Source organism: Rhinolophus hipposideros, assembly GCF_964194185.1.
Source record: "Rhinolophus hipposideros genome assembly, chromosome: 11".
Taxonomy (NCBI): domain Eukaryota; kingdom Metazoa; phylum Chordata; class Mammalia; order Chiroptera; family Rhinolophidae; genus Rhinolophus; species Rhinolophus hipposideros.
Genome location: NC_138057.1, coordinates 63,900,757 through 63,925,400, shown reverse-complemented (window position 1 = coordinate 63,925,400; position 24,644 = coordinate 63,900,757). Strand labels below are relative to the sequence as shown.

The following is a 24,644-nucleotide window of genomic DNA, read 5'->3' as shown; positions in this document are numbered from 1 at the left end:
CTTAAGAGAAGACAGAAGGAACACAGATCTTCATGTTTCTTCCACTCCCATCTACATCTCCTGGAGTTTATTTTAGTCCCAATAGTAAGAAAGGTATCCATTTTTATCTTTAATATATTCATAGGTACTTGGTTCCATATCTAAATTCACCTGTTAAACTGATCTTTGTGTTTTATTATTTTGTCACCAATGTGAATAGGACTTATTTCCTATTACATTTTTGATTGCTATTGCTAGAGTTTTGGAAAAATTTTAAGTACGCTTGACTATCAATCTATGCACAATTAATTTATGCATTTTTGAAATAAAGTATTAAAGAAAACAGTACTCTGTTTAGTAAGTATTTCAGATTAACACGTTTAAAAACCTTGCCACAATGTTTTAGTCTCACAGATTAGTCCAGAACTGCTGCCAGATAGCTCATTGGATTTGATAGGATACAACTCATTCTATCAAAAAATATGATTTTCCCCCCAGCATGTGATATTCTACAATTCAGGTATTCTGAGCTCGTATTCTGTGAACTTGTGTATATCTCTGGCATATAATATTTTTCACTGAAATCTCAATAGTAAAGGGACAGTCAACATTACATCCCATAGATATCCCCAGATGAATAATCACGCAGGATATTATGATTGATAGGGTATTACCAACTCAACTGAAAAAGTTCAAATCTGTAGGGTTTCTGATTTTAAGGTGGTAAAGAAGTCTGCCTTCTTTTCTTCTGAAAAATTATCCAAAACAACACAGAGCATAAGAAACAAATACACAAACTTCATTTTAAGAAAAATTGAAAGGGACCGGTAGGATGGTTATAATAAAAAAGACAGGCAATAACAAGTGATGGCAAAGAGGTGAAAAATCGTTTTTACCAATTTACTCATACATTGCCGGTGGGAATGTAAAATTTGGCAGTTCCTCAAAATGTTAACCATAGAGAGTTACCACATGAACAAGCAATTTCATTCATAGGTATGTATCTACTCAAGAGAACTGAAAACCTGTCCACAAATGTTCATAGCAGTATTATTCATAATAGCCAAAAGAAACAACCCAAATGTCCACCATATGCTGACTAGATAAAATGTGGTCTAGCTATACAAAGGAATATTCAGACATAAAAAGGAATGAAGCACACTGATACATGCTACAACATGAATATATCTCAAAAACATTAGGCTAAGTGAAAGAAGCCAGACACAAAGGCCACCCATTATATGCTTCCATTTATATAAAATGTCCAGAAGAGGCAAATTTAGAGACAGAAAATAGATTAGTGGTTGTCAGGGATGGAGGGCAGGGAGCAGTAAGGACTAATGACTAAGAGGTATGGAATTTATTTTGGGGGGAAATATTCTTGAATTATATAGTGGTGATAGTTGCACAACGTTGTGACTATACTAAAAACCACTGAATTGTACACTATAAGGAGGTGATTTTTTGCAGCATTATTCGCAGTAGTCAAAGTATGAAAACAACCCAAGTGTCTGCTAACATGAATGGGTAAAGAAAATGTGGTATGTGTATACACACATATATATATATACATACATGATAATTATTCAGCCTTTAAAAAGAAGGAAATTCTGCCGTCTGTGACAATATGGTTGAACCTGAAAGGCATTATACTAAGTGAAATAAGCCAGGCGGAGAAAGACAAATGGTGCATGGTATCACTCATATGTAAATCTCATAGAAACAGGGACTGGGGTTGGGAAAATAGAGAGAGGTTGGTGAAACAAACATGGTTGACTGTAGTTAGTAACACTGCATTATATAATTAAAATTTGCTGAGAGCAGAACTTAAATGTTTACACACTTACACACACACCAAAAGGTGAGTGTGTGAGGTGATGGATGTGTTAACTCGGTGGGCGGAATTATTTCACAATGTATATCAAATCATCAGGTATACTTTAAATCTTACAACTTTGTCAATACCTCAATAAAACTGAAAAGGAGGTAAATGTTATATGTGAATTATATCTCAATAAAGCTGATATAAAAGAGACACATGTAACCCCAAACAATACTATATAAAGACATATTGTGCAGAAGAATTTTTATTGAATTAGCATAGAAAAAGGCCCAACTACCTCCTGAAAGGGTACTAATGAAATCTGGAAAGATTTAGGAGGTGGAAGCATCAGGTACTCTGGATGTGGTCGGGTGGAAATTAGGGGCCGAAAAGAAAGTGTTTCAAAATGTACAAAAGATCGGTTTAAGCCCAAGATGCCACTCCTACCTTGTATGGCCAGGTGCTTATCCATCCCTCCATAACCCCCACACAAAACTGAGGTGTCATCTTTCACCAAATACAACTTGGAAGGCTTCTAACTTGTGTACCCTGGCCCTGGAAGGGTGGAAACAAGATGTGAGGCTGAAAACAGATTAAGGAAAAAAGTTTGTATAAGGAGGGTGAACTCCAAATCCCATCCTACCACGTAACTTTCTTCTGCCTACTCCACAATAGCCAGGCTTATAGACCTGCCTGATTCGGAGGTCCTTCTGGAGAAATTACACTGCTCCAAGAATGATTTTGACATCGACACTTAGGGTTTGAAAAGCGAAAACTAAGTGAACACCATCACCTATCACAAGCCCACATGTTGTTTCCACTGCTGTTCCCATGTACTAAAGCTTCTAACACAGATCCTGGACTTTGAGTGGGAAACACGGACCCAATCAGACTTTGGATTGTCTCCCTCAGGGAAATAAAGTATGCACTATGCATAGGGTGAATGAAAGGGTGTGATGAGGACAGACTGTGGCAGAAGCAACGTATGTGCAAACAATGAACACTGTATTTCCCAGCCTCTCTTACAGTTAGGTTAAGGTCATACTACGAATGATTTCTGGCCAATGGAAGAGAGTAGAGGTGATTTCTAAGCCAGAGTTTCCCAAATTTTCTTAGTTATAGCATCCTTAGTACCACAATCACTTTTTCACAATGCCTGAGAAAGCCAAAAGAAATACCTGACAATTCCATTTGCTAAATTGCTCCAAATAACATCCTAGAAGCAGTTGGTACTATGTCCAATGGTTATATGTGTTTCCCTAAAATTCGAAATATCCTGGGAAGCCCCTGTGAATTTGCTATAGGACCCAGTGGAGACCCATGATTCTATCCCAGGCCAGTGCTTTAAAAACAATGTACAACACTCCAGTTGCTGTTTTGTCTGCCTCTGGGACTTTGCAGATGGCACAGCTAGGTTAGAAAGCAATAAAATGTTGGAAGGACGCCTGGAAAATAAACTTATACTGAGTTAAGCCACTTTGATTTTTGGGGTTCTCTGGGGCTAGCACTGCTTACTCTAACTCTGTACTGTCCAACATGGTAGCCATTTAAGACTACTGAGAACTGGAAATGTTTCAAGATTTAAAAAACAAACACCACAGTAAATATTTTTTCCATTAAGCACAACTTTATTGTTTTGGTAGAACTACAATTCACTTTAACTGTTTTATCGCATAGGACATTGTTGTTGTATTATAATACTTGTACAGGAACGTGCATTATTTCTAGTATTACACATAAACACTTCACCAATCTAGTATCAATAGATTGATTCACTTCAGATGATTGTTTTCTATGCACTGAAGTAACATCACAATGTGTTTACTTGGATATTTAATATACACAGCACAAGTTAAAGTATACCTATGCAGACAGCACAAGTTATAGCAATACCTATATAAATCATAAACTGAGATACTACTTCAATTATAATTATTTTCTAGGTTAAAAAAATACGTAAAAATATTTAAATTTTAAATGAAGGCATATTACTGAGGCAGAATTCATTCAGTGCAATACAGAAGCTGGTGCTATGACTAGTACAGTAAAGAAAATAAGAGTGGAAGAGGGCATATAGCACGTATTCAATGATGAATGGCAATTGCAATTTACTGCAGGCACAGCAAAATGAAAAAGCTATTTGTTGTATACCAAAGTGTTAAAGATATTACACTAGACAACATTTAAAACAATACCTAATATTTAGTCATTTTTCAGCAACGATCAGTGAGTCTGATAACTCTCCTAATTGTCAAAAAGAATCCATGAAATTAGTCATATGAGAAGTAAGTTTCCAACAAAAAACTTCAACAATTTTTAACAGGATTTGAGCTTGTAAACTTGGCCAGCTATGAAACAGTTTGAATTCTTGCACACACACAAATGAAAAGAATCTTAGATGAAGAGATGATAAAAATAAGTCATTTTAGTTAGGGTGATTCAGTTAGAAATTTATGAGGAAAAAACTTTAAAAGACATTTACAAATATTGAAATTTTCAATTAATCCTCTAAGTAACTTTGCTTATAGAATACAAGAAGTTTCTAATCATATCAAAGATAAATTGATTAAAAATTTGAAAAATTTTAAGTATTCATCTTTAAATGAGCTGTGTAATATAACACTACCCAATGAAAACTTTGGGTGTATTTTGTCTCAAAGAATATCCAAATTTACAAAGAATTGTCAATTCTTTGTCTAAACACTCAAACTCATGATAGATATTTTTGACAATTTTCCATCTGTCTAAGAAAAATTTCAGCAAGATAGAAAAACTTGTTTCCATCATAAGAATGGGATTTCAGCTATCTTAAGTCAAAAGACCAGATGTATTGGAATATTGAAGCAAGAGAATGTTTGCCTCATTGCTTTGTTCCACTGTCTGATACTGAAAATACCTGTGCTCCATTTTCTGAAGCAGACTCCAAAAAACGAGTCATGGATATAGATGTTACAATTCTTCATTATATATGCCAAAATGTTATAAAAGAATCATTGCCAGTTTATGGAACTATTGAAGATGTTCCTTGGTTGAGTTATAAAAGAATTTTACAAAGATTTCCTGTACTAGGAATTCAAATTCAGGATTTTCTTGAAACAAAAGGAATGATGGCCAAAAATTCAATAATCAAAGACAAAAAGGGGCAATGCAATTCATGTTTCTCCCTAATATGACACTGCAGATAAATGAGCTAAAATCTGAAGGTCATTAGAATGGGGAAAAACCTGTAACCTACTCACTGCAAAAATTTTAGTCGAAACTGAAACATTTCATAATACAATTTAAATGTAATCAATAGTATTGTATAAATTGGCTGCAAAAAAAAGACAAATGTGAAGAATGGTTTGTTGATAAATTTAGTTTTGTTTCCATTTATGCAACCTTGCAAAGTTTGATATCAATACTGAGTTGACACAGTGAATTTACTTAAACATAGTTTTGACACTGACATGCTTTTGCTTCAAAATAATTCTTCTAATAAAAAGATGAATAGTTTTGTCAATGTGGATGCAAATTTCAAAGGGAAATCATTTTTTGATAGTTGATCCAGTTATTGGAAAACTAAGTATATTTAGAGGAACAACAAAGTATGTTTGGAAGAATTATATCAATCTACTTTTCAACTCTAAGTTTTATACATCGAAATATGATCAAGTATTTAAAATGAAAATTTAGTTTCTGAATCAAGATGTGCTGCAACATAAAATACTGGGTTTTGGAAGTGCAAAAAACAGTATCTCACCAATAAGTTTTTACAGATTATACGTTAATATAATGTTATGAACATATTGGGTGAAATAAAATGTATCATTAACTTTGCCTGATTTTACTTTTTGAAAGTAGCTACCAGAAAATTTGAAGTTACATATGTGCCTCACTTTATGTTCCTGTTGGACAACACTACTGTAACTAAAACATCTTCCAATCAGCATTTTAGAGCCCTCTCTTAAATATGAATACATAAAGATTACCAGCAGTTTGAGGAAAACATCCAATGTAAAAGTAGGAAACAGGTAAAAACAACTCAGAGGAAAGATAGGTAATGCGGGGAGCAGAATAACACTGAAAGACACTATACTATATTAGCATCCTCAGAGAAAAAAGTCACCCATAAAACAAAAACAGAATATTACAAAAAAGGAACAGAGACTCAGAAAATGCACTTGGAAATACAAGTATGACAACAGAAATAAAACATTCAAAAACATTTAGTAGAGTTGAAAGATAAAGAAATCTTCCAGAAAGGATAGAAATCAAAGGCATGAGGGGATGACATCAGGGAAGATGGCAGAGTAGGAAGCACTAGGAATCCATCTCTCTACCCACATAACAATTGTACTAGCAGAAAGTATTTAAAGTGATTATTTTGAAATACAGGAGTCTACTTTAAGACTTGTAGCTTTCCAGTCAAGGGAAAATCTTGACTAGAAAGCTGTTATTGATAATGGTGGATTTTAGCCTTCAGCACAGTAGCAGCTATCCATCCCCCACCAGCCAGTCCTGTGGCAGATGGCTGTGGAGATGGAACCCACACTTCTGGTTCAGCTTGTTGGAACCAGAGTGGGCAATGAAGACCTTTTCCTCCAAATACTAGCTTTCTGGGTTCTGACTTTGGATGGCTGCTTCTGATTATGGAGGAAGACCAGACACAGAGGCAAGCTGCCATTCTTCCAACCCCCACTAGCTAAAGTAGCTTCCAGGGGACTTAAAAAACAGGGACAGGACCTGTTTGGGGTTTGTTTTTCGGACATTGAAAAAAATGCATATATAGGAGTATTTAGAAAGCCACTACCTCTGCCCAGGCAAAGACAGGCTCAGAAAAAAACCTGAGAAAACTTGAAGCATTCACCACAGACTGATCCTTGGCAGAGAGAAACAATTTAATAAAAACCCAACAAACTCTGGGGAAAGGGAGAATATAATTTCCAGAGCTACCTACCACATTATAATACTCAAATGTCCAGTTTTCAACAACAACAAAAATCACAAAGCATATAAAGGAATAGGAAAAGTATGGCCCATTCAAAGGAATAAATCAACAGAAAACATACCTGAGGAAGTCCAGAGGTCAGACTTGTAAACAAAGACTTTAAAACTGTCCTAAAGATGCTCACAGAGCCAAAGGAAGGCTCTGATAATGCTGTCAGATCAAGAAAGAAAAATGAAAGTCTTCAAAGCAGAAAACACTTCGGAATATGTATCTATTAATTGTTGCTTTAGAAAGGAATGCTCTCCTGAATCCCATTTTACAGAAAGACTATAAACATCACGAATATCAATGGGGAAAACATCCAGAAAAGTTAGAGATTTAGCAAAGTTTGTAGACTGTCAGAACCATGTTACAGGGAGAGACATCTGAGAACTTCAACCTGAAAGAATCTTTCAACCTTGGAACCCGTAAGAATCCAGTAGAGAGATGTCACCAATGTCCTTTGAGTGGAAATATTTTGCTACCAAGTTGCAACCTACTGAGCAGGAGAACATTCATTTGGGAAAAGCTTCCTTAGGTCAGACCTTTATAGATATCAACATTTCCACACAGGGAGAGACCCTATGAACGTGCTCCACTTTACAAACAATTTGACAGTGTGTTTTAAGAATCTTAAAATGTTTCTCCCTTTGATCAAGCAGTTCCACACCTGAGAAATGATTCTGAGGGGAACACAAAACAAAATAGCAACAACAAAAATAAGTCTCTATCAATACACATACAAAGAACCTCCAATGGTTCCCCACTGCCCTGATAATAAAGCGCAAACTCCTCAAAATGGCTGAAAAGGTCTTTATAACACAAGCCCTGAATTGTGGCAACAAGCAGTGCAATTGACACTGTGAATATGAATTTTAACAAATCTCACTTTGTTAAAATATGAATTTTAAACAAACCTCACTCAAAATGGAGCAGGGACACCCTAAGGGAAACTGTTATGCACCTACTACTCGTAGCAGCTAATTTTACACATCCCATCAGGAAGGTGGCTATACTAAACAACAGGGTTTCAATGGAGATGAAAAACAGCCTTATATTGGAAGATGCCATCTAAACTTTCATCGTGAGAGAAAACAAGGATAGGCTGACTCTTTTGTTCGGGGCTAACGCAGCTGGTAACTTTACGTTGAAGCCAATGCTCATTTATCATTCCGAAAATCCTAGAGCCTTTAAAACTTATACTAAATCTACTCTGCATGTGTTCTAAAAATGGAACAAGGCTTGGATGACAGCACATCTGTTTACAACATGGTTTACTAAGTATTTTAAGCTCACTATTGAGACCTACTGCTCAGAAAAAGATTCCTTCCAAAATATTACTGCCCGCTGACAATGCACCTAGTCACCGAAGAGCTATGATGGTGGTATACAGCAAGTGATGTTGTTTTCATGCCTGCTAACACCGCATCCATTCTGCAGCCCATGGATCAAGGAGTAATTTTGACTTTCAAGTCTTACATATTTTGTAAGGCTATAGCTGTCATAGTGATTTCTCTGCTGGATCTGGACAAAGTAAATAAAAAACCACTTAGAAAGGATCTGCCTTTCAAGATGTCATTCAGATCACTCGTGATTTGTGGTCAAAATATCAACATTAACAGGAGTCTGGAAGAAGTTGATTCCAATTCTCAAAAAGAACTTTAAGGAGTTCAAGACTTTGGTGGAGGAAGTAACTGCAGATGTGGTGGAAACAGCAAGAGAACCAGAAATAGAAGATGTGACTGAACTGCTGCAATCTCATGACAAAACTTTTTAACAGATGAGGAGCTACTCCTTATGGATGAGCAAAGAAAGTGGTTTCTTGAGATGGAGTCTACTACTGGTGAAAATGTTGTGAAGACTGTTGAAATGACAACAAAGAATTTAGAATAGTACATAAAGTTAGTCGATATAGCAGCAGCAAGGTTTGAGAGGATTGACTCCAATTTTGAAAGTGCTACTGTGGGTAAAATGCTATCAAACAGCATCACATGCTAAATCATTCATGAAAGGAAGAGTACTCATGTGGCAAACTTCATTGTTGCCTTATTTTCAGAAACTACCACAACCACCCTAACCTTCAGCAAAGGTCAGCAGCTACCAACACTGCCGCAAGAACCTCCACCAGCAAAAAGAGTACAACTCACCAAAGGTTCAGATGATGGCTAACATATTTTAGCAATAAAGTATTTTTTAATTAAGGTATGCCCATTTTTTTAGACAGAATGGCACACTTACTACACTATCTAGCTTTAACACAGCTTTCATATGTACTTGGAAAACAAAAAATTCATGTAAATCACTTTACTGTGATATTTAGTTAATTGCAGTGGTCTGAAACTGAACTCACAATATTTCCAAGTATGCCTGTATATATAAAAAAAATGAAGATTCCACAAGAAAACTGTTAGGATTAATAAGCAAATACGGCAAAGTTATAGGAACAAACAATCCAAAAGAGAAATTAAGAAAACAGTTCCACTTACAATATCATCAAAAATTATAAAATACTTAGAAATAAACTTAACCAAGTAGGTGAAAGATTTGAACACTGAAAGCACAAAACATGGATTAAACAAATTAAAAGATGATACAAATAAATGGAAAGACATCCCATGTTCATGGATTGGAAGACAATACTGTTAAAACATTCATACTACCCAAACACAATTCCTACAAAGATACCAATGACATTTTTTGCAGAAATAGAAAAAATGATCCTAAAATAAAGGACCCTAAATAGCAGCCCCCCCACCCAAAAAACAAAACAGAAGAGAAATGAAAAACGCTAGAGAATTCATACATCCTGATTTCAAAACATGTTATAAAGCTACAGTAATTAAAACAGTATGGTACTGGCATACAGGCATATAGACTGATGGAATAATAAGCCCAGAAATGCACCCAGGTATATATGGCCAAAGATCTTCAACAAGAGTGCAAAGACTACACAATGTGGAAAGGACAGACTCTTCAACAAACAGTGTTGGGAAAACTGATATTCACAGACAAAAGAATGAAGATGGACCCTTATATCACATATGAAGAACTCAAAATGGATTAAAGACCTAAATCTAAGAACTGAAACTCTAAAACTCCTAAAAGCAAACATGGGGGGAAATTCATGACATTGTATTTGGCAATTATTTCTTGGACATGACACCAACATAGCCAAAAAAAAAAAAACCAAAGGCAAGTGGGACTACATCAAACTTAAAAACTTCTGTGCAGCAAAGGAAACAATCTGTGCAGTGAAAAGGCAACCAATGGAACCAATGGAATGGGAGTATATACTTGCAAACCATAAATTTGATAAGCGGTTAATATTTAGAATATATTAAAAACAGTTACAACTCAAGAAGAAGAAAACAAAAAAACCTCGATTTAAAAAGGGGCAAAGGTCTTGAATAGACAATTCCCTTAAGACATACAAATGGTTAACAAGCATATGAAAAGATTTTCAACATCACTAATCATCAGAGAAATGCAAATCAAAACCATACATGTTAGAATGGCCTCTATCAAAACTACAGAAAATGGTAAGTATTGTGAGGATGTAAAGAAACTGGAACCCTATGTACCATTGGCAGGAATGTAAAATGGTACAGCTACTATGGAAAAAGAGCATGGAGGGTCCTCAAAAAGTTAAACATTGAATTTTCATATAATTCAGCAATCCTGCTTCTGGATATATATCCAAAACACTGAAAACATATTTCAAAGAGTATCTGCACATCACTGTTCATTGCATTAGTCACAAAAGCCAAGAGGTACAGCAACCTAAATGTGTATCGATGGATGAATGGATAAAAAATATGTGACATCTACATACAATAGAATATTATTCAGCCTTTTAAAAGGAGATCCTGTTATACACTGTAAGGATGAATCTTGAGGACTTCCAGCCAATTCCACTTCTAGATATTTACCTAAAAGAACTGAAAGCAGGGACTCAAACATATTTGTACACCACTGTTCATAGCAGTATTGTTAACAATAGCCCAAATGGTGAAAATAACCTAAATGTCCATCAACAGATGAATGGATAAACAAAACGTGGTACATACAATGGAATATTATTCAGCCTTAAAAAGGAATGAAATTTTGACACATGCTACAACATGAACCTTAAAAACACTATGTTAAGTGAAACAAGCATGACACAAAATGACAAATATTGAATGAATCCATTTATATGAGGTACTTAGAAGAGTCAAATTCCTAAAAGAAAGAATAGTTGTTACCATAGGCTTGGGGGAGAGGAGACTGAGGCATTATTGGTTAATGAGTTCAGTTTCAGTTTGGGATGATGGAAAAAGTTCTGGAGATGTGGGACAAGTGCACAACAATGTGAATGTACTTAATGCCACCAAATTGTAAACCCAAAAAGGGTTAAAATGGTCAATTTTATGTTATGTATATTTTACCATATTAAAAAAGAATTCTAAACTAAGAAAATAAAAGTAAATTTGTTGACAGGAGGAGCCTTATCTTGTGTGACCTGAAATTCCTTCAATAGCAATTCATTAAAACATTTTTAAAAGCAGTCATTTTCAAGTAAATGTCCGGGAAAGCCTATTCTCAATAATCTTACAAATTTAATTCTTTCCCCATCTTTCCAGCAAAAAACAAACCAGGGTTTATATCTTTTACAAGAGAAAAACTTAAATCATAGTAAATGATTCTCATAAGCCATATTCCTTTCATGGCTAAATAATTCTGGTTGGTCTATATAGCAATAAGTTTGCAGATCAATTTATCACACAGCAATATTTGAACTACAGGCTGTAGGTCAGTGAGGGCACAAGAAACCAAAAAATATCATCCAGAAGTAGCAATGCAAACCTAAACCCACTCAAATCACAGCAAATATTGCTGAGTCTCAGAGGAGCATTAAGGATCTCTTCACCTCGATAAGCCAAAAGTTTTCTGGTTTAGTTCTCTTTTTAGAGACACTGCCTCAAATTTCAACTTTAGGAACTTGGTATCACAACTAAATCAGTGGGGCTCCTCCAGAACTCTATGACTTCAGACCCAAACCTACCTGACTTAAGAGTTTTCAGTTCCTTTTTCACAATTACAAACTTCTTCAGGCTCCACCAACGAAATTAGTAAGGAATAGTCCCCTAATATCTGTATACTCTACTCCTCTGAGTTCTATAATCTCCCAACAGAAAACTTAACTGAAGATTTATTCTGTATCATTTCTACATTCTTTTCCTGAATTTTACTCAATATTAGTAATCTCTTTAGATTTTAGGCTATGGATTCTCCAGATGGCAGGGGATCAGAATATCCAATTCCTACCGTTAAGTCAGGTTATATACCTGAGAGAACTTGGCAATAGAAGAATAGATTCGCTATCGAAAGGTAGCAGCTGCTACCTAAAACTAGCTGACTGCCCCACTGAAATATGGGCCCAGTGTTGTCAGCTCTTACATTTTTCAAGACAAGCTTTTTTTTTTTTTGGTATAACATTTCCTATTTTTAAAATGGTGGCAACTAATTACACACACACACACACACACACACACACACACACACACACACCCTACCTTACCACGCAGACCTACTAAAACATGTCAAAGGGCCCAATTTTAGCTTGTGACCCTCACCATAGAGAATGTGTACACTCCAATTACAGGAAGCTGTACTTAGCATAGAAAAAAAATTTTTTAAATAGAACTCTATTTTGCAAAAGGCAATCCGTCCAGATAGCTGTTTTCAGCACCCATTTCCTCCCACCACCCCCCTAAGCCCCAAGCTGTTTTCCTAGGACTATAACTCTCATGTCTGAGATGGCTCAGGTGTCTGCACTCTAGATTTCCAGTCCCCTTAGCCAATGCCCAAAGAAAAAACAGGTTGGGGTGCTTTGTCCAACTAAAACATTCCCTGAAGGCAAACTTGTTTGAGCTTCACTGACTAGTTCCTGTTTATACCCTTTTTAGCATCAAATATTCAAGTATTCAAGGCATCAAGTATTCAAAAAATATACTGCACTCTCACTACACCAAAAGTTCAGTATCCTAAATGAGTAATTTTCTACTAAACCTGAAAATTCTAATGGATCAAAAATGTTTAACTTATTTCCACAGCTCCAGAAAACATGAGGTATTTAAAAAAAAAAAAGTTAGAAATTATTAGTCCCACCCCTTCATTCTACCAGTTCAGAAAGTGACATTCAGGAAGGTCAAATGAATTGCCCAAGGTTATATCGCAAGTAGGTCAGCAAACTGGGGCAGAACCCAGGTCATCTGACTCCACTCAAGTTCTCTTTCTATTACACTACATGGTAGTGGAAGGAAAATCTTCTGAAGTAAAGTGGTTAAAAAGATAGGTCCTGGACACCAACCCCCGATCCCTCCCGCTCCCCCCCCCCTTTTTAAATTCACATTTGGCCTTTTAGAATCATTTCACATCTTATACTACTTTCACTTTTCACATCACTTTACCAGCCCTATCTACCAAAAGTTGACATCCTTGCAAAGACGGGGGAATGGGAAAAAGTAAATTTTTCCTAGCTGCCAAACCATCAAAAGTTGCAGCTACCGATCAATGCTGTGGTAATTTACATCCCAGGTTTCTAATAATGGACAATTCTGACTAAATTTCCCCCCACCTTACTATAGCCCAAGAATTACTCTCCAGAGTGAAATCCCCTATGCCTTATGAGGCCTGAATTACTTTTAAATGTCTTCTCACATTCATTACATTCATATTCTCTTCTTCCGGTATGAATTTTTAGGTGTTCTACAAGGATTGAGCTTCGACTAAAGGTTGCTCCACAATAGTTACATTCATAGGGTTTCTCTCCAGTATGAATTCGATGATGTTCATTAAGAGATGAGCTCTGACTGAAGGATTTTCCACATTCTTTACATTTATAAGGTTTTACACCAGTATGAATTCTCTGATGACGACTAAGGAGCGAATGGGTAGGGAAGGCTTTCTCACACTGAGTACATTTGTAGGGTTTTTCTCCTGAATGAAGTCTCTGGTGATAAATTACAGACGTAAAATGGCTAAAAGTCATCCCGCAATCATTACATAAGTATGGTTTCTCTCCAGTGTGAATTCTCTGATGTCGGGTGAGGCAAGAATTCTGTCTAAAGGCTTTCCCGCATTCACCACATTTATAGGGTTTCTCTCCAGTATGAATTCTCTGATGCTTGGAAAGGGATGAGCTATGACTAAAGGATTTTCCACAATTGTTACATGTATAGGGTTTTTCTCCAGTATGAATTCGCTGATGTTGAATAAGAGATGAACTGTCACTAAAGGGTCTTCCACATTCTTTACATTTATAGGGTTTTTCTCCAGTGTGAACTCTCTGGTGTTTAATGAGGTGGGCAGTTAGGGTGAAAGCTTTTCCACAATCATCACATTTGAAGGGTTTCTCTCCACTATGAGTTCTGTGATGTGGTGTGAGGGATGAACTGTCACTGAAAGCTTTTCCACATTCATTGCACATGTAGGGTTTTTCCCCAGTGTGAATTCTCCTGTGTTTGGTTAGTGAGGCACTATAACCAAAGGCTTTTCCACATTTGCTACATTTATGGGTTTTTTCTCCAGTCTCCAGTCCCTCATCTTTATTCAAGGTTGCATCCTGATATTCATTTTTCCGACATTTCTCACATATAGAGTTTTTTCTCTTAGCAAGGGATGAGCTTTGAGTAAAGGTTACCCCACAGTTACTACACTTCTGGGATTTATCCCCCAAATGAATTTTCTGATGTTTCTGATGTTCAGCAAGAGATGAAGAGTGACTTAAAACTTTCCTGCCTTCGTTATATTTCCGTGGCTTTTCTCCAGTGTGTTCTTTGCGGTTCAGAATAAGGTCTGAATGAAAACTAAAGGGTTTTTTGCATTCATTATACCTCCGAGATTTCTTCCTCAAGTAGACTCTCAGATGTTTAATTATATCCGAAGTTTCTTTGAAATTACTTCCAAAGGGGCCTTTTGTAGGATCAAATTCCTCACCCTTACTGCCTCTCCCATGAGTTTTCTTTTGTGTGCCTGCTACTTGCGAATGTTCCTTATCACTACGATCCTCCTCTAATCTGCCATAACGTTTCCAGGATTCTCCCATCAAGTCATGATCACCACCCATTAGGTATCTTTCTATTATTTTATCTAAAGTCGATTCTTCCACAAGAACATCTTGATTTCGAACAGATTCCTTCAATTCACCTCTAGGACCACACTCTAAAAGAAATAACACAGAATATTTCCTGTTTACAATAAAGGAAGCTGCTGTATTTGGAATTGAAATAGGAATACAGACAATAATGACTATAAAGAATATGGCTCGGACAGTTCTCAAATAGTCTGATAAAACAGCGATAGGAAAAAGGATATAGGGAACGTAGGTAAACACAGGGGTTAGGAAAACTATTAAGGAAGATGAAGTTTATGCTTTATAGTTAAAAATGCAAGTTCTCGCCCTCATTCAAATTTCTGTAAGAGGTTCAAACTTCTTTTCCCTCTATCCAGTCTGTTCTTTTTTTCAAACAGCAATGATAGTATGAAGATAATAGTGCAATATTTACTGAATACGTAACGAATGCCAGGTCCCTTATCAAGCACTTTACTTGTATTTCACTTACTCTTCACAATAACCCTACTTATTATCCCCGCTTTATGGATGTGACAACTAGGCACATAGAAAGTAGCTTGCCCAAGGTCACATGTATTACAAGTGGCAGTGCCAGATTTTTAACCTAGTCTGACACCAAAGCCCAGGCTTCTGATCCCCATACCATACTGCCTCTCCTCAAACCAGTCAAATAGTACTAAGTTTATAGACATTAGTCACATCACAAATGTATTTTTACAATACCACTTATGTTAGACTTTCAACGGTTACCAGTCTGGCCCCTTATGGATACTCTCACCAGGCATCCATTTACTGTCCCTGGTATACTACAGCATTTTCAATCTGATTCTTTTAGTCTTAACATTTTATACTACCCAGAAAGCAGTCTCACACCACTTCACTATCACAAACATATAAATTTGACCGGGTCTAGGGTTCAAGTCTCACAATTTCCACAGAGCTTTCTCCAATATTATACTATTGGAGAAATATAGTATATATCATACTATATATATAGTATACTATACTATAAACTATTTACGCCCTTCTCAGAACTCCGAATTCATTCATTAACCACATCACTCAGTCTAGCCCTTAATCAAGAGATTATACTGTCACTTTCATAAAACTATTTTTTAAACAGATAACTATAAAACACAAAATCCTATCACCCAGAAGTTAACTATTGTTAAAAATTTTGTTTTCTTCTAGAAATTGCTCATTTTAGAATTAAAAAGCTATGCATAATACATAGTTTTCCTTTTTTGATTCATAATTCTTTCCCATCTCATTGGTAATTCTTCATAAAGATAATTTTAATAGTTGTGTAGTAATCCATTATATATTAATATTAATACATCATATATTCATTTATTTAGTTATTCCCTTATTGAATTTTTATCAAATGATTAATATTTCCTCAGACGAGTCATAAAAGTAGAATTAGTGAAACAAGGGAGAGAAAATTTATAACATCACGTGATGCATGATGAGAAGCACCTGACTACTCATCTCTAGTCAAATGATCTTTCTTTAAATAGTATTGTTGCTTTAAATATACATTTCATTGTTGACCAGTGACTTGGAACATTTTTTTCAGTTCACAGCGATTTAAATCTGTCAGTTACTTTTAATTTTGTCAGTTATCTGCTCAAGTTCTTCATCCATTTTTCGAAAAGACTCAGTGTTCCTTACTGATTTGCGTGAGTTTTTTTTATAAATTACAGTTATTAACTGTACTTTATCTGTCAAAAACTTTTTCTCCAGTCTGTTATAAAAGACTTTTTCAAGCTGCACATCTAAATGATGCTTCATTTACATAAGCATTTTCGAGGGGAGGGACATGTATATATCAATGCTGCTAGATTTTACTCAAAACTTTTTTCAGAATGCATCTTTGAAATTATTCTCCCAAATACTTATAAACATAAGATAATTGCTGTCCTTTATTTGTGTAACTATACTGCAAACAGCCAATAGGTTGACTAAAACGAATGGTGAAGAAGATGGAACGGAACAAAGTGAATTTAAAAAAAAAAGGCCAAGGTACTGATATATAATTGTTTTTTAATGTATATATTATATATTGTTAAATTTTAATAAGGGGTGGATGAAGAAAATAATATAACCCTTCAAAAATAACCAGTGTTAACATGAATGCTCCCTAGACGTTAAAAGTCCATATGCATCTATATTTTCAGATATACACAGGTACATGCATATTTTTTTCCTTTTAACAAAAATGGAATTATACTACTCTGCTGTCCTTGGGATGAATTCCTACCCATTCTTTAAGACTCAACCCAAATATTAATGAAGCCCTTGCCTCTATATTTTCCCATTGCATACATAGCAATACATTCCATTACTAACACTTTTTGTCTCGGTATCTGTATTTGTGTCTATGGCATCCATAAAAATGCACCTCTCAGATCTCCTCATCTAAGGTGCTTACCTGAAAGCACCTGCTCTATGAATCCACCGTGGCATTCACGCCAAGGCCACTTCCCCACAGCTGGTCCCAGTCAATAACTAGTACAGCAGGGATAGTTAGGCAGACCCATTTCTGTGAGACTTAACATTCTGAGGGGCAACTCTGGCTTGAGGACTTTTTTTTGGCCTCACCAAACCTTTTTAAAATTGCACATCAGTCTAAGATTCTTCCTACCCAATCTTCCTTCCTTCTTTCCCTCTCTCATTCACAGGTTTCAGACCTGCAGTGTGCTCTGACCAATCTCCTGGCTTCTTCCAGCTCCCTCCCCATTTTCCTTCACTGGCATTCTCTCCAGTAAGTCTATGGCATGGCTAATTGCGTCTTGGCATCTACTTCTCAGAGAACTCAAACGACCAGTCTCCCCTGTGAAAATGAACATTCCAAAAAGGCAAGGGATACGTTCTAATCATCCTTCTAATGTAATGATAACATCTAGACTACCCAACATTTCAAAAGCTCTTCCCAAATGACGTGGTAAGCAACTGTTTTAATTTCCTTGTCTATTTTTCACCAACTCACCTGGTCTGGAGCCTTCTGAGACTTCTTTTTCCAGCAGCCATGGCAGTTCAACCCACTTTAGCTGGGAAATCAAATCTAATTTGGAAACTGGAAAGCCTGCTCGTAGAGAAAATAATATTTTTTAAAAATAGCTGTTTTTGCATAGAACAAAGACATTCCCACATTCACACATAGCCTCTGGTTCTCTAGGGAAGAGAAGACACTATCAATCACAGACGTGAATACTGGAATTTGAGGAGAAAATGGGAGAAGGTATGGCCCTGATGATAGCACAATGATGCTAAACATTTCCAATTCAATGAAGCATGGACTCTTTTTTTGGAGAAAACACTACAGAAAAGTACATTTTCAGGACCCATTTTTAGGATTAGTCACATCACCCCTGCATACCCACTCAAAACAGTTCATAGCATTTATCTTTCAATAACAGGGGACAAAAAGATACCAAGCGTAGACGCTAGATCATGAAGAAAAGATGTTCTTACCCAGAAATTCCAGGTTCCTAAAGTTCTCCATCAGCACTTCCTTATACAGCTCCTTTTGAAAAGGCTCCAGCTTCCTCCACTCTCCTCTGGAAAAGCTCACAGCCACATCCTTGAATGTCATGGGTTCCTAGAACACCAAACAGTCTTTTTGCATTACATTTTTCCCAAATAGATCCTTAGAGGTCAGAGAAACAGTTAGGATATAAAGTATTAGTTTATTTTATATTTTTTAAGGATTCTAAAGCAAGTGACGAGGTAGCTATTACATGACTATTACAAGTGATCCAAAACAAGATTATAACACATCCCTGCTTCTCCATTTAGTCCCTGGTGTGAAAAGCTTTACAAGGATTCTCTGGAATATCTAACATTGATCAAGTTCACCCCACCACACTGATTTCTTGGATTCACAGAAAAACGTTAAATGAAGGATACAAATTACATTCCTAAAGCCCAATTCACAGAATTCACGTAAACTTACAGGCAATAATTAAATAGATGAGCAACATCAGTGACTACATTCCAAATTTTAATTTCCATTGACAAACAGAATCTATATTTAATAACATACTCACAATTACTCCAAAATTACAAACAAGCACCATGACTCATTAAAACACACTTTCTATATGATCCTCTGCATTGCACTTTGAGAGGCAGTATAACAGAGTGGCTAGAAGCACTTGTATTAGCTTCCCCTGGGTGCTAAAACAAATCACGACTTTGGTGGCTTAAAAGACGTTTATTCTCTCACAATTCTGGAGGCCAGAAGTCTGAAATTAAAGTGCTGGCAGAGCTCACTCCCTCCAGAGGCTGAGGGAGAATCTGTTCCTTGCCTCGTCCAGCTTCTGGTGGCTGCAGCATGCCTTGGCATTTCTTGGTTTGCTGCCTTACCTCTCCAACCTTCACATGGCTTTCTCCTGCTTGTGTGTTCAAGCACCTTCTGTCTCTCTCTTGTAAGGACACTTGTGATGGCATTTAAGGTTCATCCGTACAATCCAGGATAATGTCCTCATTTCAAAACCATTAACTCAATCACATTTGCAAAGAACTTTCTTCCAAATCAAAGTGGCATTCACAGGTTCCAGGGGTTAGGAAGTCAACATATTTTGGGGAGCCATGATCAGCCTACTACAGCACTAGTACTCACTATTTTGATAAGAAATTTTTTTCCTAACTGGTAAAATTATTATATATAGGAAACTTATTGATTTGTCACCAGCTACTTTTCTCAACTATCACATGAGTTTCAGTACTTGTTCAGTTGATTCTCTGAGGTGTTCCAAGTAGGCAATATTATCTTTCATACCAATACTTACCTCACTTCTTTCTTATCTTACGTAGCATTGGCTAGAATATTCAGAAAATCCTCATTAACAGTAATAAGGTTAAACATCCTTATCTTTTTACTGGCATTGTGAGGACTGCTTTTTATTTCCAACACCATCCAGCTGGGGATTTTTTTTTTTATCATGTTAGGAAATATCATTTGATTTTCACCTAATTTTATCAAAAACAACTGCTGAATTTTAGTAAATAACTTTTTCTGTTTCTATTAGAGTCAAACTTGTGAAAAATTCTCCTGATAAAAGAGCATGTGAAAAATGACCCTAAAGAATGTGAGGAATGTGAAGAAAAGGAGATTGTCTTAATTATTCCATCTAGCATTGTTATACCACTCAGTAGGAGCTCAGCAAGTATTCACTTGCGAATGAATGAAAACCAGTGAGAGGAAAGCTTACCCCGGACTCCGGACTAGGAAGGACAGAAACTATTTTATCTTCTTCAGGGCGCTCTTCTTGGGAAATAACAGACTCTTGAGAAACTGGATCTAAGAAGAGGGGGGAAAAAAACAGTCCAGTCTTTCAAATGGATTCCTCAGACTAGGAGTTCTTATGTATATCTCTGGAGAGAAAGGTCGTAAGAAACAGAAAAAAGTTTCCTCCACTTTTTAAAACAGAAAGAACAGACACATGTAATTTCCTATTAAAACCCAAGCCTTTTCCCCCTACTCTGTAAAAAAAACCCACTGATTTCGTTCATTCCATACACCACAGTTTAATGTACTTAATTTGCATAATTATTTTAAATCTTTATAAGTTGTAGTAAGGGAAAACAGCCTATTTATTTTATGTATTAATTTATTTTCTTCAAAATCCTACCATAATGTCTTGCGCACGAGTCACTTATTAAATGAGCTGACTCCACCTCTGAAATGCCCAAGATTCTTAACTATGGAAATCAGGAATCTGAACCGACGAAGTACATGTAGTAAGCACCCCAAAACGTTAACAGTAACTCTTCTAATAAGGGAAAAGTACTTTTTAAAATTATACTTTCTTCAAATATATGGTGATGGAAGGAGAACTGACTCTGGGTGGTGAACACACAATGGGATTTATAGATGATGTAATACAGACTTGTACACCTGAAATTTATGTAATTTCACTAACAATTGTCACTCCAATAAATTAAAAAAACATATATATATATATACTTTCTTATGAAAAGAATTTTAGGTAGCCTATTATTTAGGCAATCAATAGAAATGAAGCATCAGAATTTTGCAGAGAGAAAAGAGGGATTATTCTAAGGAAACTGTTCTATTTTACTGAAAGCTAGAGCAATCAATTCATGCACTTCTTTACGGCAGGGGCCTCCACACAGAGGCCCTAATTTTGTGGAAGTACAGTGTTGCAGTGACCGACCAGTCAGAAAGGAGTCAGGAAGCCCCAATTTTAGATATACTAAGGAGCTGCATGACCACAAATTAAGTCTGTGGTGGTAGAGACTATTTCCCCATTTATCTCAGAACTCCTAGTAGAATACAAGCTGTCACACATATGTACTGAGAACCTTATGTAAATAATATTGGGAATACTTGGAATATTTGTAGCCTATAGAGAGGGATTTTATAAAAGTTGAACCACATGCTCTCAAAGGGCTAGCCACCCTAGAAGTCTTTTCATCAGTACTTTACAATGACATAATCATATTAGAATTCATAGTTTATATTTTAGACATTTGTATATAATGTATACAATAATGTAATTATAAAAATGTAAGCCAGCTGCTCCTCTGGAAGGCTGTGGAACTGCACTATCCAACAGAGTAGTTGCTGGCCACATATGGCTATTAGAGTCTAATTAAAAAATCAATTCCTTATTTGCACTAGTCACATTTCATATGTTTAACCTGGAGTGCAAAACAGTGCAGAATGTATTTCTGTTATCAGATATTGGAAATGTGCTACTGTACACACTAAAGCTTACTTAGAAGTGAGGTTTGGGCTGGATGAAATGCTTACGACTGCAAACATTTTTACATGTCTTTCTTTCCTGTGTTCTAAGATCCCCTCTTGCTCAAGGGTGAGGGGAAAGAAATTAGTTATTTCTTGAGCGTGCACTTTGCATTATACTTTGTCTTGTTTAATCCTCACAACAGAACTATAGAGAAGCTGGATCCCCTTTTTACAGACAAAAGTTCTGAGAGGTTGCATAGGGTGCCCAAGATCACACATAAAGGGCAGGGCCCATTCAAAATCCAGTCCCACCTCCAAACTGAGTCTCTTTAGCAAATGGCTTTCTTTTGAGTTGACTCTCATACCCTGAGGAGATCTCTCCCAACCCCTCCCTCCATCAGTAAATCTCACCTTCCTTTTTTTCAAGCATTTGGGTCAAATCCTCTATTAAGGTCACCACTTCCTCACTATTCTCAGGACGTTGTGACTTTACCCAAATCCTGATCTCCCCAGGCAAAATGGTCAGGAATTGCTCAAACACCAAAAGCTCTAAAATCTGTTCTTTCGTGTGGATGTCTGGTCTCAGCCACTGAATGCAGAGCTCCCAGAGTTGATTCAGGGCTTTTCTGGGTCCAGCCTCTTCTGAGTAACAAAACCACCTGAACCTCTGTCTGAAATACTCTGGGTCAGTAGAGTTTCCTCTTAGAATAGCTTCTTGATTCCCAGGAGTATCCATTCTTAGGACCTTGTTTTGTTCACTTGAGGCCAGAGTTTGAGGCTCTGGGGAAAGGGCCGTCATCATGTTCCAGGGTACCACGACTTGCAATGTGTATCACCAACAGGACTTCAGTCCCCTTTAGACTCTGGTTGAATATCTGTATTGTCCACCAACAGGCTCTATACACAGCAAAGTATCAAGAGTTCCAAGGATTCAGTTCATGGTCTTGCAGAAACTATCAAAAAATATAAGATATTAAGTAAGTGAAATAAACGGTTAATCCTGAAAACATTGCTCTTGGTTTGGTTCAGACACATATGTATAGTATACACACATACTCTCAAGAGGCCTGCAACAGCGCTGCCCAACTACCATATTAAAAGAATAATTTTACTTGAAGGTGAAAAGTTGAGGAGTTACTTAAGGGTAATTAAAGGTACACTCCCAAGAAAACAGTTTCTTCAGACTGAATACTCCTCTTAAGCAAAACTGATCAGAAAAGGCTCACTGCTACAAGAGGATCCAGTCACAAACCTATTTAATATTTCCTGCTCTCTCTCAGTGAATGGCCATGCATTTCCCACCAGCTGCTCAACTCAGAAGCCTGGTTTCATATTTGCCTCTAAAATTTCTCACATAATCAATAACCAAGGCAGTTTTATTTCCTAAGAATCTCTCCATTCTATCCTACTGAAACTACCTAAGTACAGGCTTCTCCAATCCAATCTCACACTGGAGCCTAAGGATTCCTCCTAATATGTATCCCTCCCACTGTCTCAAGATAAAATTCAAAGGCAGAGGCTATGCATGGCGATCTAGACCCTGCTCTGATGCCCTCATCTCTCGAGTTCTAGACGCCCAATGGACACTACAGCCATAAAGAAGTATCTCCCCATTCCCAGACACTCTATCTGCTTCCATCCTTTGCAATGGAGCCTTCCCTCTCCTTGGAATGTTGGCTTCTTTCCCTCTCCCACCAAATGTTTATTCATTAAACCTTGACTCCTTTTAACCGACACCTATTGTGTGAAGGTTTCTCTGATCCCCAAGTGCTCTTTTGCAGAGATCATGTCCTACGTTGCATGCATTCCTTCATTCTACAAAAAACTGAACACCTACGAGTTGGGAACGAGGCACTACGGAGGTAGGTGTGGACAGGTCAGACAGGGTCCCCACCCTCACAGAACACCCAGAAAATGACAATACAGCCTGAGATGGGCTACATGCGGCAAGTAACAGGACACTCTCCTCCAACTGCAACTATAGGAACAATAATTACCCACCTCCGAGCACGGAACCTGGCCCACCGTATGCATGACGTCATTTTATTCCTCTGCCAAATACATGGCACCTACCGGGTACCTGGCGCCGTGCTGGGCACCTGGGAGTCTGCGGTGAGTAAGACATTCGTCTTGATCTCCAGGGAGCTTTACAACAGAGGCACCGCGAAAATGTGACGCAGGCAAAAAGAATGTGTCAAACGGGGCTGGTGGGGATTTGCCTCACAGAGGACATTGGCAATTTCTGAAGACATTTTGGTTATCACAACTGGGGAGAAGCGGTGCTACTGGTACTTAGTGGGTAGCGCCAGGAAAGCTGCGGAACGTCCTGCAATACAAGGAACAGCCTCCTCCCCACCCCACGCACACAAACCAAGGAATTTTCCCGCGCAAAATGTAAAAAGTACCGAAGTTGCAAGACCCCAGGCGCAGGGAGGGGATGGAGGAAAGCTCCGTCATTCAGGAGAGTGCCCACCTCCCACAGGAGCTGCAGCATTGGGAGCGCACAGCGCGGTCGGTCGGATGCCCTCTGCCCCGCTCCGCCCCAAGTGCACCCTTGGGGCCGGCGACCTGGCCGCGGCACCCAAACTAGGGGCCCGGGTCAACAACTACCTGCAACACGACCCGCAGTCAGGACCAACGCTACCGCAATGAGCTTCTAGAAGCTGGTCCTGCAGGAGCTGCGCGCGCAAGCCAACTGGAGACCACTGCGCCTGCGTAGGGGCGCAGAACTACGATTCCCGGAATGCGCTTGTCTCGCTTTGCGAAAGTCCTGTGCTTTCCATAGGCTCCCACCCTAGCCTGTTGCGCACGATCTTTGGGAAGCGGCTGGTGGGCTCGGCCAGAGAATTATTGCTGCGCCAGAGGCCTAAAAGCCTAGAACCTTCTTAAGTTTTCCCATCTAGGATGTTCTGTTTCCTTGGTAACCTCAAGCCATCCCTCTCTCCTCCCCTCCTTCCCGGTACCTGAAATCGAGGCTGCAAAACCCACCGCAGAGGCATGTTAGTGATGCATGCGGTACAAACCACAATTAATGCCGCAA

General features: G+C 37.6%; 1 protein-coding gene across 1 annotated transcript; it reads right to left on the bottom strand.

Annotated features, from left to right (window-relative positions):
• Positions 1 to 11,168: 11,168 nt before the first annotated feature.
• Positions 11,169 to 24,292, bottom strand: ZNF483 (zinc finger protein 483). The gene is made up of 6 exons (XM_081067558.1): positions 24,215 to 24,292; positions 22,016 to 22,557; positions 20,106 to 20,194; positions 18,364 to 18,490; positions 17,879 to 17,974; positions 11,169 to 14,975 (listed from the first exon to the last, which is right to left on the bottom strand). The coding sequence occupies exons 2-6, from the start codon at positions 22,404 to 22,406 to the stop codon at positions 13,408 to 13,410; spliced, it is 2,271 nt and encodes a 756-aa protein (XP_080923684.1). The 5' UTR covers positions 22,407 to 22,557; positions 24,215 to 24,292; the 3' UTR covers positions 11,169 to 13,407.
• Between the last annotated feature and the right edge of the window lie 352 nt (positions 24,293 to 24,644).